Raw genomic sequence first — 13,772 nt, forward strand, 5'->3', positions numbered from 1 at the left:
ATCGATGATCGTCCAACTAGAGTAATTTTACAGTCAATTTGAGTCATTTAGAATCAATTATAGTCAAATTCAACTCGGGAGGGATATCTATAAAAGTTGTCTCGTCTTAAACATTATATTGGAACAAAATATTATTATTTTTACGTATATATAGGTCGCTTTATAGCACTCCCTCGCGCTCTCCAACACCTAACCTCCATCTGCCCTCTGTCGAACCACAACACTTGGGACACTGAGCACCTTAACATTTCTGCTTCAATCCCCTTCCTCCAACCTCTCATTGGGCACCCTCTGCGCCTTCTTCCAGCCCCTCTATTATTATTTTTAGCCATCCAAATTGATTCTTGAAAAAAAATTGGGAATTTCATCGTCAAATTGGCATCGGTGTTTTCAAGTACGTCCCTCGTGACGGGAGCAGCGGTGGCTGCGGTGATCTCAGGGTGAGGGAATTGATTTAAAACCCTCACAAAACCGTAATTAATCCCCCCGCCCCCATTTTAAACTACCCCCTCGTCCCGTCGTTCTCTCACTCTTCGTACCCGCGCTCGGTTTCTTCTTCTCTCCACCTTTCTCCCTCTCTCTATTTATCTTGCCCCCCGTCTCTCCGACTGTAATTCGTCCCGGTTCTTTCCATTATTTCTTCTAATAAACCGTCAGAAAACTTCCTTAATTTATTACCCCACTTTTTAACTCTTCAATGCCCGGGGGTCGATTATTCAATAGTTATCGAATGACCTTCATCGATAAAGCCCTGTCTTGGCAATGCTATCTATCGATCAAGGATCGTTCGATATATTCGACTTACTGGTCTTGGTGCGCGGGGGTGAAGACAGGGACTTGATGCTAGTTAAATCGTCTGATTTTCAGCCAGAGGTCTTTGCTGAATAACCCTGCCATGATCTTGAAAGTTTCGGCCCGCGATATTAGCATTATTCTGGCTTTTATAAAAAAAAGTGAAGCAGTTAATTGTTTTAAAAGTGAATACTTTTCTAGAATCTGGAGCGGATCTCCGATAGCATCTATCAGAGGTCGTATGTAAATGAATCGGTCAATTCTAAATTCTAACATGTCTATTCTCTGATGAGCCCTGGAACTTCATAAAAAATGAATCTAATGACTCATCAGGTGATGAGCGCTATTCAGGGTGTCCTAGACCATCCGGCTTTTCCCTCAGTCATTTGAGGTCATATCAAAGTTGAGGCGACTGAGAAAGGGGGAGGAGGCAATAAAAAGTAATTGATTCCCAGAAATGGGAATTTCATAATCTTGAAGCTCCCGCGGTGTCCCTTAGGAAAAGAAAAGGGGGTCTTATTGACTTTGAAAATCGAGGTTGCCGTCACAATTTTGAAATTATTGTATCAAAATTAGAGAGTAGGGAAAATCTCAACTTTAATCGATACGTCAAAGTTCAAAATCAGCCCAGATCAGTCCGGAATACTGACCTCTGAAATTAAAGGATGGAGCCCTCCCTCGATAAAATGCTGGGTCGCTAAATTGACATAGAGCAGTGACAATAAATTCTTGATAGTTGGTAACTCTGCTTCTCCTCCATTTAAAACTATGTGAAACAAAAGATTATATCGATTTCTGCCTCACCTAAAATCGATATAATTAGATATAAAAGGAGGAAAAATGGCGTTGCCAACTTGCAAAATTGCCACTGACATGAAGGCCCGAGGAAAGGTGTTTTATCAGAAAGCCACTGGGATTATTACGGTGAATTTTTAATCCTTACAGGGTTTTCTCCGTGTTCTTACCTCTGTAAACAGGCCAAAGTTTTGCACTTTCGGCCCCAGCAGTTAGCCTCCTGCACTGGAAAAAAAATACATTGGATCTAGAGTCCAGACTCTTTAAAACATCGACAAGAAAAAATTCTCTTGATTCAATCAGATTCAAGCTTAAATCAAGAACCAAGCCTCTTAATTTGAGCGGATTTCTTTTTGATTTGAGCTTAAATCTGATTTAATCAAGAGTTCTTTTTCTTGTCAATGTTTTCAAGAGTCTGGACTCTAGATCCAATGCGTTTTTTTTCCCAGTGTGACCAACCTGCAGGCTGATTATTGAAATTGATGGACAAAGCTATGGACAGAGAAGACATAGGGTGAATGAAGCAATCCTATTGGTGGAAGTGGGTGGTTGCAATGGACGAAGGAGGTAGGCGATAGATTAACTAACAGCAACCCACCAGAGTCCCTACAGTTGGTCCATCATTTACCCCTTCAGTCTATAATAACCACTCGTTTCAAGCAATAGGATCGCCCCTTACTCCCTATGTCTTCTTTTTCTATCGCTTTGCCCATCTATTTCAATAATCAGTCCGTTGGAAAGAGAACACTGTGTTGGCTTTCCCGGCTTCGATTTGAGGAATCCCAAGAGGCACCGGTTAGCAATAGCCATTTGTATGTTCAGCGAGAGCGCCAACTCAAATTTGCTTTGAGTCTATGCCCAAAAGCTCGCCGTAGGCCCAGCTCCGCCGAGACGGAATCCAGGTTTCAAATATTTACTCGCCCTTAAGAGTTGGCAAAGCTGAGGAGATCGGTGAAGAGTCAAGATCACGGCATTCAACAGGCTGTCACCCCCCCCCCCTTTCAACCCCAGCTCATGAATAAAGCTCTTTCAAGGCTTAGAGCTGATAAGGTTTGTATAAAAATTTAGAGCGCCGTTCGATTCGAGGAAGGCTCGCCGACTCCGCTGAGCCGAAGAAAAACGCCGTATGAACATTTCAGCGTTGCCAACTTTATCCCGTTAAATTAATCATTTAATGGACAGCTGAGAATGTTTTTCTCGGAGACTCTTAAATAATTTATTTTTAGTCTCAACTTAATTTACTGTTTCCAAACATTTCGAGGAACGATATTAATTATACTTTTTTTTTTTTTAAAAGCAGGGAAAATTTATCTAAATTCAAATGCTCGTCTAGCTCTCTATCTGTTATTATATTTCATGGAAAATTACTTTGCTACTGAATTTTAATAATGGCGTGGAAAAAGTCTATTCTCTGGGTAACCACGGACAAAATAGTGAAACAACCAGAGCACCATTTGACGAAGGGGGGGGGGGGGGCAGAAAAGACGAATGCCGCTTCCCCATATGTGAAATTTGATATTTTCTCCACCTCTCCATATCTCCAACCGAAAGGAAATGTGCCTCTTCTCGTAAAATTTTGCGCCTCTAAAAATCAGCCAGAGACGCATTCATCGAAACAACTAGGGCATATCGTGCATCAATTTATAACAAAGAATAAAAGTAGGAACCACCCCTTTTCCGAGAATTTCCACCGAAAATGTATCTGCCCGGAGAACTTTGACTGAGAATTCCGCATGCACGCATGTGCAAACTGAGGTCACTCGCACTTCGAAGACAAATCCTTAAAACTTTGATGCGAAATACATGCTACTACTACTTTATCTTTCGAATTGCTAAGATTGAAAAGCCACCACAATGAAGGAATGTTCGATTTCTCAATCGTGTGTCCAAATGTCCAATCGTTTAGCTTGGAGAGCGATTTATTGTGTTTAAAAAGCACGATAGGAGTCCGAACTGCGTGATACAACTATTTATACTCTCGAGTGGTGTAAGATGCATAGCCACTAGCATGAAGGCGCTTTCAGTTGCGCGCTTATAGGTATTCATTGAGAGTTCTTTACCTCCATCGCAAGTTCGCAACATTTAAAAATCTCCGCTCATGTTTTATTCCTTTCAAAAAACTGAACAGAAATATCTTCTTGAAATTTTGTGAGAATGTTTTTGACTGGAAGAAGAAAATTTATAGAAAATATTAAGCTAAAACTTTTGAGTATTTTTTTTCTTCTTCTTCTTTTTAAACATTGAACCGCTTTTCATTAAAAGCTACACGACTTACTTTTCGACGGTGCAAGTCGGCAATCACATAACTCGTTTGCGGTGTCTGAAAATCTCCGTAACTATGTTATTTTTTTAAAGGAGAACAAATGGACATGATTCCTTGGAGTTTTTGCAGAATTTTCCTCGCACATAGAAGAAAAATCACGGCAGTTTTAAGGAATTACCGTTGAGTAGTTTTCCGTTTAAAGAATAAAGTATGACAGGAAGTCTGCGATGTCGCAAATCGAGTTATGTGATTGCCGACTTTCACCGTCGTTTTAATCCTTTCGTCCGTACCGTATACTTTAAAACAATAGTGAAGGCGTGGGCAAAACGTTTTTAGGAGAAAAAAGTAGAAAAAATCAGCAAACCAAGTCCTGTGTATGATATTTCAGACTTAAACCTCAATCTGAAATGTAAAATGTTTAAAAAAGTATGTTGTAGTTGACAATTATCCAATTTCTACTTTTTGGAAGCGATGGCTGCCCAGAGTAACAGTTATTTGATTCTACTCGAGTAAATATGTTCAACAGTGGCGTGGCGTGCTTTGCAATATATCGAATGATCTGCCATTTAAACCTATTGAAGGGTTCGATAAACAGGGTGTTCGCAGCGAACACCTTAATAATCGATTTTTTACCATAGGTTTAAATTACACATCAATCGATAGATCGCAATTCACGCCACGCCACTGATTTTCAATTTTATTTCCCATCTCGTATTTTACATCTGCACGAAGAGGGCGAGTCCACAAGTACTTATACGAGGTGACAAGGGACACATCTGCCTTTGAAATTCTAATTTTCTTTTGCGTGCGTGTGAAAAAGCGACGAGAGGTAAGAACTGGATGTTGGGCCTCCTTGCGTACGTTTTTCTGATCTTGCATATTTTCTTTTCTTTCAGAGGATAATGGACTCTGCAGAGCAAGCTGCCTTGCCGCAAAAGTTCGACTCGAGCAGCCCCAAGTACTTCAATAGCAAGGACATTAACTCGCCGAAAACTGGCTCGAGCAGTTTCATGGAGTTCAACAAGCATTTTGACCATTCTTATGTTAACACTTCATTTAGTGTCGTCATAGTCCCGAATAAAGTCAAAGAGACTGGTGAGTTTTTAAATTAGTTTTTCAGTTTTTTTTTTTTATTAAAAAGAAAAGCTGTCTTCGCACTTTCGGCATCTTGCAGTTGGCACTCAACATCTGAATTTAGTTGTTTTATTTCGATACATAATAAGACTATGGAGCCACGCATCGCATAGTTAACGACGTAAGATACCCTCCAAAAAAGTATAAAATTATTTTTTAGAGGCTAATCAATCGTCTTTCTTGTAAAACGTTATAACACAATATTGTGGTGGGATTTTACCTTGCCCTTTTAAGAGTATATTCTGGGATTTTTCTTGCATTTAGTGTTAATGTATGTATATTATTATATATCAAATGTGTAGTGATATAGATTAGTAAGAATTGAAGTTCTGAAAAACTGCAATTTGAGTACATAAATTTAAAGTTTTACCATCGACTATTGTTTCCCAGAAAAATTTTACGAGAGCGTGTCTCTCTGGATCTCAGCGATGACAGTTGGCAGATGACTTATGAAACGTGACGTAAAAACCCTGTTATGTTATGTCATCACAGTCATGGCGAAAGAGATCAATTATGTTCGGCCGAAATTCTTTAATTAATAGTGCTGTGAATTTCGTGAAACTTTAATAGATTAAATTTCTAACCGAGCTTCCAACTTCAGTGCCCTCAACGCTTTGGGGCGCCTTCAAAACTAGAGATAGGCCGTATTAATGACAGTAGCGGGCGGGAAGTGGTACATGAAAATGAAGGCGCTTAGTATGAAAGTGACTATCCGCTGTCCGACCCTTGATACGCAAAGCGAGCTAGGCTATCGTCCTTCGGAAATTTTTTTAATTATCATACTATATTTTACGGCATGTTAAATTTAGGAATTTGGATTTTTACATCCCTGCGAACAACTTTGTGGGAAACACAGAAAATTCCTTCAGCGACGAGAGATGTTCAGATGAAATTGCTCAAGAATTGAATTTGAGAATTTTAGAAGTACATATTTAATTTATGCGTGAATTGCTTACCGGGGACAAGACATGTAACCAAGACCAAATATGATAGGATAACGAAAATAACATAATATACTCAGAAATTGTATTTCCACGTGAATACAGATTTCGAATTTTCATAAAAAAGACGTAACCATAGAACTTTCGGATTAAATTTATTTTCCCCATACCTACTGCCCCGCCAAGCTTGCATCAAGCTTTTGCATGCGAGCAGTGGCGAAACTAGACAAGAGCACGTTGGATCCTTCAAAAAATGTGAGGGATTTTCGATGTTCTAATGTTTTGTAAGTTAAATATAACTGCGCGACATTTACGTCATATTTAACACTACATTTAAATACATGTTTTCGGGAAGAAAAGCTCAAATTGGCTCTCAGGGTATCCCAATTTTTCAAACTTTCCCGAATTCCAGCCCGAATTCTCAGGGTATCCCAATTTTTCAAACTTTCCCGAATTCCAGCCCCCCCCCCCCCCCCCCGATCACCCTCCAAGCTGGTTGATGCTCAGAGCTCACCCTTGATATAGTGCCCCCTCCCTCCAACCCACACAAATTCTCGATTCTGCCTTCATGAAATGGACTGCATTTTGCAATTTGGACCTATAAGTTCTGGCTCATCTGAAAAAAACACTTATGTGCATTGGGAAACTAATGACACATACGTTGGTATTAAACCGGGCCGGAATTTGTTGTTCCTAATCGCAAAATTCAGTCCAAATGTAATTCCGATAAAATTTTGTTGACGTACTGATAAATAGCGTGATACCTACTTTAAAATATTTTTAAAACAAATTTAATCTATCTACACCTTTTTATTAATTATATCGTAGAATACTGAGAGAAAACAAAATTGCATCGGCCGGGAATCGAACCCGGATCGCCCGCGTGGCAGGCGAGCATTCTACCATTGAACCACCGATGCTCGGCGAAGAGGAAGTCGAATTTGAACAAAATTGAAAACTGTGCCGTTAGTAACCAGTAAAGTTTATGGTTTCATCTTCTCCATGAAAGAGTCCGCGGGTCTCCCAGAGAATAAAATTAATTATTGGGCTGAGTTGTTAAGAGTTAAAGAAATAGGTGGTGCACGTGACTCCGAGAAAATAATCGACCGTCCCAGTGCTTTTTTCACATTTTCTACCCAATTGAAGGCGAGAATAAAATAATTACATATCTGATCAATTTTCCCGTCATCAATCAATAATTTTAATACTCCCGCTATTATTATTGCGCCAATTCCTAATTTTTTCCGCAATTTTTGAGCTACCCAGTTCAGCTTTTATTATGAGATGATCGAAAAAAGTGATACATTTTCTCGTATCAACGCATCCAACTTTCGAAACGCGTATTCTTTCCACAGACGATTGTAATCCTCCCTAAGAAAAGTTTTCCGCAAAAAAAGGGGAGGGGGATTGATTTTTTGACTTAGTACCTATATAAGTTTTCTTTTCCAAATTCAACCGTTCGCGAGGGAAGAACATTAGACTACGGAGGTTAATTATTCATTTATGCTAAAAATTTTCGCTGAGTGGAGTCAAAAAACTGAATTTTCATAATTCGACGGAGAACGCAATCGAATATAAGCACCTCTAAGTATAGGTTCGAGAGGGGCTCAGTTCGTTTTCATGCTAGTAGAGCCCGTGAGATGAAAAATTGACAAAGGCCAATAGGAATTTCAGTAATTTTGTTACGCTTCACGGCCTTATTAGCTAAAACCGTTGTTTGCTCAATCAATCTGGCAACACTTACTACAAAATACTACGCATAGTACTACGATGAGTACGTTGATAAATTCTTGGGCGCTCATTGGTCCGTTCTGTTTCGAATGGTTCATTCATGACTTGCATTGCGCTCATGGCGCATGCGCAGCATGTGACGCGTTTGAAAACGCATGAAAACACACCCTTGGAAGCACAGTTGACAGTTGACAGTTTGTAAACAAACCGAGGCTAAACTTCTAAAGGTGATTCTTCTTTTCATTTATTAGACTCACACTCAGGTTTCTTTAAGTATTGCTTTAAAATAATGTGTTAAATCAGGAGTAACGTATTTAGCAAGGGTATCAAGATTGTTATACCTGCATTCAAATTTCAGCAAGCATCCGAAGAACAGAATGTGCCGATATATTAATGGTTACTTTTTCAAGTGTGAAGTTCAGACTTGACAAAGATGTTGGTCACTGATCAAATGTAGGTACCTATAGTCTCGTTTATTCTTCTTTTGCGAAGCTAAAAGCCCAATTCAAACTATAAAACTTTTCATCTAACTCTTGGATGCAACTTGTCGAATGAGAAGTTGCATAGTGTGATACTGATGAGAGAAAACGACAGTTTGATGAAAAATTGAACGGAAACTTGAATGTGACGTCACATTCAACTTTTCGTTCAACTCTCCATCCAATTGTCGAAAAATTTGGAACGAAATCTTCTGACCAACATGAGCTGAAGCTGTATCTTTGCAAACCGCAGGCTGATGACGATATCACACTGCAATGGTAATTGAATCAAATTTTTTTGTGTCCAACTTTCCATCCAACTTTTCGCTCAATTATGTCCGATGAAAAGTTTGATAGTGTGAATTGGGCTTTTGAGACCGCTTGAATAATCAATATTTGTATTTTTAAAATGTGGTTTCACCTGTTCCATCAGAGAGTCGTGTGAATTTTTCATGCCAGGCACTTTTATTTCTCTTCATCATTGTCGAATTTTGAATTTTGCGTAGATGTATCAACATAATTTTCATTTATAATGATTTCAACACATGGAAAGTTTTAAAATGTATTCACTATTAATAATGAATGTTTTCTATTTAAGTTTCTGTCTTTTTTTTTCAGACCCAAAAGTTCTAAATTCACTGAAATGGTCGGAGCACCTAGATCCTGTTTTTGTGAATAATTATGAGATGGATCCAGGTCTCTCATGGCAGTACTTCGGGAGCTCCTCTGGATTTCTCCGGAGATTTCCAGGTAATTTTAAATCCTGTTCCTCCTATGATTTTGCTTCCATAGGTACTTAATGGCGCAATGAAAGGACTTCAAGTATAAGTACAACTTAGTTGGTAGTTTGGTTTTGATTTCAACGAAAAGTTCTCTTTGAGGGGAAAAAAAAACAGGTATGGTCAGAAATCTGACAGCTTAAAAATGGAGCAGATGCAGATGCGTGGAAAAGAGAATTCTCTGTTTCTCCGATTAAAATCTGTCTCTCAGCGAAGTTGTAAAACTAAAATTTCTGAGCAATTTTATATCGTCACCTTCCGCCCAAAGTATCACAAGCGCCATGCAACGTTCAAAAATTTCTGCCTCCATTTTATTTTTTACAGAGAAGTTGTTCAACGAAGCTGTCTGAAAATTTCATCGATTTTTCTTTGTGCTGCCGATGAAATTCAGTGAAATTATCAAACAGATTCAACCAACAATTTCTCTGTAAAAAATAAAATGACAGTGGAAATTTTAAACGCTGCATGGCGCTTGTGATACTTTGGCCGAAAGGTGATGATATCATGGTGTGACTTCCTCTTTTCGGGAAGAGATAACTTGGCTGGATCTGGGGAGCAAAAAGAATCAACTGTTCTAGGAAAGATGTTGATCTGTCTATTCGAGGATAGAAACAATTATTAATTACATTATAAACACATGTAAGAATTCTGCTAATTGCCTACCACTTCCATCTTTAGGAAGTTGGTTCTTCTAGGGAGGTTTTTTTCATCTCTCCCACTGTCTGCATTGCTTTCTCTTTTCTCCAATTTAAAACTACCCAATTTGAAGATTTTTGAACCCTGAATCTTAAGTTATACTCCTGTTTTCAGCTATGAAGTGGCCTTCTGAAGAATACACTACAAAAGACCTAGACGATTTTCGGACCAATCTATGGTTTGTCAATGCTGCCACAAGCCCTAAAGACATCGTTATACTTCTAGACACCTCTAAGAGCATGTCCGGGAAAACCAGAGACTTAGCTCATGCTACCGTCAGAATGATTCTCGACACCTTGGGCGCCAATGACTTTGTCAATATTTTCAAGTTCAGTGAAACTACTCAAGAAATACTGCCCTGCTACAAGGACCTATTGGTTCAAGTAAGTTATATCCCACGCTGCCCATGATCCCTTCCTCTCAAAAAAAGTATTTAAAACTGGGATTTTTTGGTAAAGTGAGAAAGGGTATGCAATTTGGGAAGGCCAGCTCAAAATAGATTTCAATTTGCCTGTTTCTAAAAAAAGGGATAAAATTTTCATATGTTTCGCAGAACTGCGATGAAATTTGCTTGTTTTTTTGCAAAATTGCTGCAACTTGTGATGATAGGTAAGAAAAAAGGTCATAACCTTTAAAATTTTGAAGAAGAAAGAGTTTATAATACAGAAGGGCTAAAAGCTTCATGCAATCCTGATGGAGTCTAAATCAGTTCTTAAAACCGTCATGACCATTCTAACCAATTTTGACTCTGCAAATTCTTTCTGAAAGTCTGCTCATGCCCAGTCTAGGCTCTCAGTCTTTGACTTGCCTTTACATTGTCATACCCAACATTGCAGTGAAAAATGGTTTTCAAGTTGAAACTGTAAGGAATTTAATTCGTAAAAAAGAATTTCGCAAAAGGGTTCAGGAAGTGACCACTCTTAAAAGTATAAGAGAGGATGAAGGCGCCTTTGTGAAGATCTGCTACCATCCAAACCATTTTTCAAAGTTTAAAAAAGTGTTTCTGAAGTATCACCTAAAAGCAGTTCCAGTTAATAGGCACAATTTGAAATCAGTGTTCCATGGTGATCTTAAGGACCAAGTTAGAGAAGAAGACAGGGCTGGCATCTACAGTTTGAAATGTAAAGACTGTGACAAGCAATACATTGGGCAGACAAGAAGGAAGATGAAAGTAAGAATAAAAGAACATCAAAGATGTATTAAGAACAGAGAAATTGACAAGTCAGCAGTAGCTTTGCATAATCTTGAGACAGGACATCGGTTCGAAGAGGAAGGGAAACTGTTAATTGGATGCAACGATAGAAGGAAGCTGAACATCTTGGAAGCTATGGAAAGTAGTTGTCAAGTCTAATTGTTTCTAATTTCATCGAGTGTAATAAAGTAATATCTAATGGGGCAACAATTAAAATTCTTTTTCTTTGTTTTAGGGTACTGATGAAAACAAGAATGAACTAAAACAAGCTCTTGGAAGCACAGGCTCTAGCGGTGTTTCAAATTTTACCGCTGCTTTTGTTACGGCGTTCGAAATTCTGCACAAGGTAAGTGCATTATGAGCGGTTTATTATAAAAGGTTGGCTGGAGGGAGTGGAGGGGGAGATCAGGCAGTGTAATCTGCCCGATGGTTTGTGGGAGGATCGATTCTGATGGTGATTTTGAGTCACAGAGCGCTCTAGTGCGCTGAGGTAGCGGCTTGATATATATAAGTGCATTATGACTATAGAAAAAATCGTGACTCAATTTTGAAAAAATGTCGACTTTTTTGTTCAGTGGAGAAATCATTCCGTAGGTGCACACAAAATATCAGAGTAATATCCAATTCTGTTTTGGTTAGTTGCCACTGTAAATGTTTTTACTAAATGTTCGCCTTATTCATGAATCAAGATAAAACTTTGTCATATGTACTAATAGAAACAAAATCTATGCTTTAGTTCCTTATGACAAAAAAGATAACTTTCTCCTTTTTTTGGAACAACTTAATATAGATATTCAATCAGAAGATTTCATAAATATCGTTTGTAAATGACCATGCTTTTCAGAAGGTGTTGTAACATCTTCGCATGTATTTTTCATTATCTTTATACATCTCTGTAATTTATTGCTTTACCTACAATAATTTACAGCACTAATTTTTTTGTAGCTATGCTCATTTGTAATTTTTCTGTTCCTAGTACAACCGCACACGACAAGGCTGCCAATGCAATCAAGCAATCATGCTGATTTCTGATGGTCCATCTAGTAATTTGAAGGATGTTTTCCAAATGTACAACTTCCCGCACATGCCAGTGAGAGTGTTCACTTACCTTGTTGGTAAGGATACATCTAACGCCAAGGAAATGCTATGGATGGCCTGTGCAAATAAAGGTAAGCCGGATAAATGAGAGATCTTTAAAAACCAGAAAATCACTTGTCAAAATGCTGCTCTCACAAATTTACCGCCGTTACAAATCATCCTAATTCCTCAATCCAGTTCCTTCCTCATGAAGAACCATAAAATGAAGACCTTTTCTCCTTCTGCTATCTCGAAAAATGATCAAGCAATCATTTTAGAAGTCTAAAACCATGATGAACTCTCTCTTATTTTACAAAATAAGCCATCTATTATGATAAACCATTCAAAAAAATTTTAATGAAGCCTGAAACATGAAAAATCTTATTTTCATGTTAAATGTTAGACATTTGTATTTTATTCAATGTGAATATGTGCTAAAAAAATTCATAGAATTTCAGGCATAAGAATATCTCTTGTTCAAAAGTATGTTGCTTGTACAAAGTATTTCTTCCGCGTAAAATAGTAAAAAATAATCTTATATTAGCTAACAGGAACTTTAACCTACATTATTAAAAATTATACCACATTTGTTGATTTTGTTCTAGGTTATTTTGAACATATCAAAGATTTTGACGAAATCAGGGAGAGAGTTTTAAATTATATCTTGGTCATGGCTCGGCCAATGGTGATGTACCAACAGGATCATCCTGTTTCTTGGACACCTGCTTACCCCGGAGGCAAAGTAAGTGTATTTACAAAACCATCTCAGCATTAGAGGAACGGCATTTAAGTGCATCTAGGGCAGTTTATGCATTTAGGTGCATAATACATTGCTGAAGTTCGTACTACGCAAGCTGATCGCTGAGTCCATGAATCGGAGCAAACAATCCGTGTGAGACTTGCAAAATTGAGTTCTGTGCTCGCAGTGCAGAGCCTGTTTGTTTTCTTTTAAACTGATTGCAAGCACTGATTTCAGTCACCAACTTCATCAGCGCACTGTAAGTGCCTCATCTCAACTCTTTGATGAAATGAGAGGTTCAGCTTACGATTGAAAGATCTATACAAGAGAACAATTCAAAGCTCAAAAAAATGTTCACCAAAAAGTACAATCTACGTTTCTGTGGTGAAGGACATACACCATCAATGTTCTTTTGAATATTGCCAATTTTTTTATTAAAAAATTTTAATTTAAAAAAAAATTCCCCAAAATGTTCAGTTATGCTGTGTTGAAATTCGAATCAAAGCGTTTAATTTTTCCTCTTTTAATGTCTACGTAAGCTATCAGAATTGAAGAAATTTTATTTTTTTGTCACACTTAACTTTATTTTACTACATTTCTGTGTTTGATTGCAGGCAAACTCTCTTGTGAATAGCTTGATAGAAGAGGGTCAACTAATGACGACCGTATCAACTCCTGTCTTTGATCGGCGAAACTATTCTGTAAGTGTCTGAAAATCTTTCCCATTTGATTATCATTCATAGTTTTTAAATAAATACACTTGGTCTAAACAAAACCTCTGAAATAGTTTCCAGAGAGAAGGATACCCTATATTGAAGAAAATCAAAACAAACCATGATTCAAACATTTTTTTTTTTTATTTATATTTCACTTTATCACACTTGTGTAGCTCTCTCTTTGATGCTAAAATTAAAATGTATATTTGTGTGTTATTTTGCACAGTGAGAATTTTTTGTATGTATTTTTATTTTTAAGGGATAGAGGCTTAAAATTGCAACTTTTTTCATCAGCATATTTTTTCATTACTCAACCGTTCTTTCCTTTTAATTTTTCCAGGTACGAACTGCAAACTTGTTGGGTGTTGTGGGTACAGATGTACCGATTCAGCAAATAAAAAAGCTTGTGCCTCCGTACAGGGTAAGTTTTTGTATTGT

At 37.8% G+C, this 13,772-nt stretch overlaps 1 protein-coding gene and 1 non-coding gene across 4 annotated transcripts in view; one reads left to right on the forward strand and one right to left on the reverse strand.

Annotated features, from left to right (window-relative positions):
- Nucleotides 1-13,772, forward strand: part of stol (voltage-dependent calcium channel subunit stolid) — an 83,826-nt gene that overhangs the window by 41,000 nt on the left and 29,054 nt on the right. For 2 of the 3 annotated variants that reach the window (XM_019051384.2, XM_019051385.2), the window contains exons 4-11: nt 4,747-4,945; nt 8,754-8,885; nt 9,725-9,993; nt 11,038-11,148; nt 11,779-11,971; nt 12,485-12,621; nt 13,233-13,319; nt 13,675-13,755. In XM_019051384.2, the coding sequence (XP_018906929.2) occupies nt 4,747-4,945; nt 8,754-8,885; nt 9,725-9,993; nt 11,038-11,148; nt 11,779-11,971; nt 12,485-12,621; nt 13,233-13,319; nt 13,675-13,755 (1,209 nt within the window). Of the gene's footprint in view, nt 1-4,746; nt 4,946-7,944; nt 8,110-8,753; nt 8,886-9,724; nt 9,994-11,037; nt 11,149-11,778; nt 11,972-12,484; nt 12,622-13,232; nt 13,320-13,674; nt 13,756-13,772 lie in introns of those variants that run through there. The other variant, XM_019051386.2, reaches the window with a different exon arrangement.
- On the reverse strand, nt 6,775-6,845 carry TRNAG-GCC (transfer RNA glycine (anticodon GCC)). Its single transcript has one exon. It is a non-coding gene; the product is annotated as a tRNA-Gly (tRNA).

This window comes from Bemisia tabaci, chromosome 6 (genome assembly GCF_918797505.1).
Source record: "Bemisia tabaci chromosome 6, PGI_BMITA_v3".
In the NCBI taxonomy this organism is placed as follows: domain Eukaryota; kingdom Metazoa; phylum Arthropoda; class Insecta; order Hemiptera; family Aleyrodidae; genus Bemisia; species Bemisia tabaci.